Source organism: Rhinoderma darwinii, unplaced genomic scaffold, assembly GCF_050947455.1.
Source record: "Rhinoderma darwinii isolate aRhiDar2 unplaced genomic scaffold, aRhiDar2.hap1 Scaffold_795, whole genome shotgun sequence".
NCBI classification, from domain to species: Eukaryota; Metazoa; Chordata; class Amphibia; order Anura; family Rhinodermatidae; genus Rhinoderma; species Rhinoderma darwinii.
Genome location: NW_027464359.1, coordinates 53249 through 57738, shown reverse-complemented (window position 1 = coordinate 57738; position 4490 = coordinate 53249). Strand labels below are relative to the sequence as shown.

The window sequence follows — 4490 nt, the reverse complement described above, 5'->3', positions numbered from 1 at the left end:
GAAGAGGTGCCATTTTATTTTCAGTAGGCCATATTGTACAAGCCCAGGCATTGTTCAGGTAGTTGAGTTACAAGCATGTAATCTGCAGCAAAAGTACAAGTTCATGTGTTTATTGACCTCTAGGATATACCCTAAAATACATAGCCATTTTTGTATAAAATACATGTTGTAGACTGCCTATAACATAGAGAGGTTACTATGAGAAGCCATGTGGTAGCGTAGAGGCCTCCTGTTTCAGTAGGGCGTGGTATTAAAACCCAGGCATTGTTCAGTTAGCCTGCCTGAAACGAATCAGTATGCATGTAGTGGGACATCTTGTGACTATTTTTGAGATTGCAGTTTGGGTATATTTCAAACTAAGCTATATTACTTAGGACATTTTTAAATCCAAAACCTCATGTCTTTCAACAGGCAAAACAGAACTCCTATGACATGCCCAGTATGTTACCGTACACAGACATTATTCTCTACACATCTGAGGAGAAAGTGTATGAGGTTCAGCAGCGATGAGGAGATAAAAGCCACTGTGGCATTGGCCAGGAAAACCCTGGTGAAAATTGCATCTAAGGGCACTGCAATCAGTTACCAAGAGATCATCTCTCTTGGCTCATTGGAAAACGTTGTCCCCTTCCTCGAGGACAGGGGCTTTTTGATCATTAACAAACCAACTGTGGCCAGGTATGTGTCACCCCTGTCTGCTTATGTCTCATAGCTCTCGAGTGTTTACACTTATACTCACGTTGCTTTTTATATTTTACAGCAATGTACAATATGGAAGACCATCAACCTCTGCATCAACTGCCCTTACTGTGCCACATCACACAGCGGCTGTAGAGGATATTGCAGCCATACCAGTCCCTGATGAGGAAATGGAGGTCACACTGATCCCTGCAGATCCTGAGGAAGAAGTTACAGACACACCATTCCTTGCACAGCCTGAAGACCCGAGGGAAGACCAACACAATGAAGAAGGCAGAAGAGCACATGAAGATGACAGCGCAGAGGAGGAAAGTGATAGAGACTTTCAGCTTCAACTAGAGTCTGAGGAAGAATCCAATCAAGAAAGCGGAACTACAGGAAACTTTGATGACAGGACACAGAGGTCAGTGTACATAGATAATCCTTACGTATTCTCTGTGGCTGTCAAATGTGTCAAATCTGATGTCTTGCACTTTTCTCCAAAATTACAGAATCCTACAGACAAAATGGACGGTGGTCACAAGACAGAAGATGAAGGCTGCTGGACTATACAAGCGACATTCATTGGACGAACCAATACTGAAGGGCTTTGCCTACTATTTGCAGCACACATTGGATGTGCCCAACTACAAGCAGGAGGTTGAAAATTTGGCAAGGTTCCTTTATTACATGAACCCGCAGCGTCCCAATCTGGACTTTGTCAGCAACATTGAGAAGGTTAACTCCTTTTTTACAAAGCTGCGTGACCTGAAGCTTGCAAACCAGACTGTCTTTAATTACCTAAAACATATCAGGAGGTTCATGACGTATCAGCTGAGAGCGACCAATCTCTCTGCAGAAAGACCAAGGCTGTTTAAGTCCTGCAACTTCTTTATGGATGTTACAGAGGACATTCAAAAGAGGCTATCTAAGGGAATTTCAAGAGAAGTTGTCAGCAAACGGTGAGTTATGAACTCAAATGTATCCTTAGACAAAGTATGAAACCTCAAATAGGTATATATTTATTTTAGATATTGCTACTACTCTTTATTACTTGTGTATATACAATAAAATTATTTCTCTTTACTTTGTGTTTAGATACAAGTCATTGACAAATTCTATGAAAACACCCCCGGAATGTCAGAGGCTTTTAGTTGTGGCAAAGCCAACCTTCCTGAAATGCCTCAAAGCTGCAAAAGACAGACACATGAAGCGAGACACTCAACTTGAAATTATTTATTATCTTGAGGCCCTGCTTATTTTGAGGCATCTCCAACGGCCAGGTGTTGTCAGACATATGACTGTAAGTAGCTTTCTCCTCCTCTGTTTTTCTGCGTCATTTTGTTTTCCTACCCTGTTATGGTTATGCTGTGGGGTGCTTTTTAGAGAAGTGTCTGGAGGCCTTATGGCTGCAGTTAAATACTTTTAATAGTGTAGGGGAGCCCTGAAGGCCGATAATGGTGTGAAGCCTGCATAAGGTTAATGTTAGCTTATTAAAGTCGGATATTTGTCTGCAAGAACAGAGTGAATAATCTATGTAAAAACCTTACACCTGGCTAGAGATAGAAATTATGCTGAAACAAAAGACTGGCATATGTATAGAAAAAAAACAAAACACAAGTGGCTTGGCGTAGGGTTGGGCTAACACAATACAGTGGCAAGTACATTGTCCCTCATACTTTTTCCTTTTGACTCATAGGTTTCAGAGTGGAATGAGAGGATCACTCACAGATATTTGGGTTTAGACCTGGTAGTTGTTGGGGTCAAGTTACACAAGACCTCTACACACCAAGTGGCAACCTATGTGCTAACAAAGGAGGAAGAAATGGTAAGTTTCTATAAGGCTCCTACTTACTTTATGGAGTTGTAAAGATGCTTTTCAATAATCTCTTTATTTGTATCCCTCCCCTAGTGGTTTAATGTCTACTTTGAGATAGTAAGACCAATGCTGCTAAAGAACAACATGCCAACAGAAGTATTTTTCCTCTCTACATCTGGAAAGGAGATTTATAATGTTTCCAATGACATCCTGCGGTACCACACAAAGTAAGATTCTTAAAAGTCACCTGTCTTTATTCAATTCTAAGTGCTGTGTATGTATTATGTTTTTCTATTTTCCTTTCTAGATATAAACTACCCAACATCACCAGTCAGCTTGTCAGGAGGATTTGCGAAACTTGGACTCTCCCTAATTTTTCTGACTCTGAAAAGTGTCTTTTTGCCAAATATTTGGCACACACCAACATGACAGCGGAAAGAAACTATCGTGAGAAGACACTGACGGACATATGCCATGGTTATATGCTGGTAATGCAAGCCGGTGGTGAGCAGCCCCAAGCCAGCACTTCAAGGTAATTTATTGTGGGAAATAATATATACTGTATAATATTACATGATTTGTTTTAGAAGTTTAATGCTTTATTTTTTCTATGTCTACCCTATAGACAAGAGAACATTCAGGAAGGAGGCCAGGGAATCCAAAGAGAAGATATCACATCCCACGAAGAAGCCCAGGAACAAGATTACAGTGCCAAAGAGGACTGGAGTGAATCAACTGACCGAGGAGAAAAAGAAAGCTTGGCTGATCATGATGATGATGATGATGATGATGATTGGACTTCAAGGTAGATAAACTCTCAGTTTTATTATAAATGTCCTCAGTTCAGTTGTGTTAGACTTATCAATTGATATACTAATGTTTGGTTATTTTTTCAGAGCACAAGTACCATCCTCATTGTTCATCCGAACACGGTCCAGGGCACAGAGGCAGAGAGGGGAAGGGAGCTCCTCTGGGTAATAATAAAATACATTTATTGACCTTACTTTGTAAACTAATATGCTTATTAAACTGTATGTCTCACATTTTGTTTTAACATCAGTATTTATTTTCTTCTTTTATCAAAGGGCTGACGTGACGTCGAGGGATACATCACTATCTGCAATCAAAAGAGTCCCTGTTGTTCTGCTCAGGCGCATCGATAGTTAATTTCCTTTACATATATATATATATATATATATATATATATATATATATATATATATATATATATATATATATTAAAACCTCTTTGGGTTCCTCAGTGGTCGTGGGTTCAGAATCATTAACTATGTCTTATAGCAGAGGTCATTGGGGTCCTGTTTTGTCTGATTAAGAAAAAATAAATAAAGATGAGAGTTATATTAATAACATTGTAGAGGATTAATGCATATTATCAGGACCATTAGTAAACTAATTATGAGAAACTAATTATTAATAATCTATGATCTTTTAATTATAGGATTGCTTCAAGACCACCTGCCGGAAGAAGACAAAATAAAGAGGACTTTAGGACATCAGCTCTGGGGAAAAAACCATCCAAGAGTAAAAGACATTTTGGACCAATGGAAGAAGAAATAAGAAGCTTAAAAATTATGGACTTTTAATGGACATTAAAATGCACAGGGAACAAAAGCACTTTTATTTGTTGGGTTCTGGGATGTTTGGATGTATTCAATAAATTGATATATATTTTTTTTATTTAATGAGCTACGCTGTTTCCGTGACTCCAATAGTAGTGAATGGCAGTTACAGAAGCAGCGTAGCATGTCTCATTCTTAGTTTACTAACGGTCCTAACGATATGCATTAATCTTCTTCAATGTTATTAATGTAACTATAATCTTTCATTATTTTTTCTTAAACAGGCAATGGACCACAATGACCTGCCCCATCTGCTATAAGACAGAGTTGATGCTGGGAACCTGCACAAAAAATGCATGAAGCACAGCAGCGATGAGGATATAAAGGCTACCCTTGCTATTGCTAGGAACAAC

General features: G+C 38.9%; 1 protein-coding gene across 1 annotated transcript; it reads left to right on the top strand.

Annotated features, from left to right (window-relative positions):
* The first annotated feature begins 272 nt into the window (after positions 1-272).
* On the top strand, positions 273-4075 carry LOC142731464 (uncharacterized). Its single transcript, XM_075849405.1, has 11 exons — positions 273-678; positions 761-1102; positions 1191-1640; positions 1777-1981; positions 2378-2506; positions 2591-2724; positions 2805-3029; positions 3123-3302; positions 3394-3471; positions 3583-3659; positions 3957-4075. The coding sequence occupies exons 1-11, from the start codon at positions 398-400 to the stop codon at positions 4073-4075; spliced, it is 2220 nt and encodes a 739-aa protein (XP_075705520.1). The 5' UTR covers positions 273-397.
* Positions 4076-4490: the final 415 nt, after the last annotated feature.

Coding starts and splice junctions, on each gene's coding strand:
- LOC142731464 (XM_075849405.1), top strand. CDS start 398: ATGTCTTTCAACAGGCAAAACAGAACTCCTATGACATGCCCAGTATGT. Junction 2,507..2,590: donor TAACAAAGGAGGAAGAAATG/GTAAGTTTCTAT, acceptor TCCCTCCCCTAG/TGGTTTAATGTCTACTTTGA. Junction 2,725..2,804: donor ATCCTGCGGTACCACACAAA/GTAAGATTCTTA, acceptor TTTCCTTTCTAG/ATATAAACTACCCAACATCA.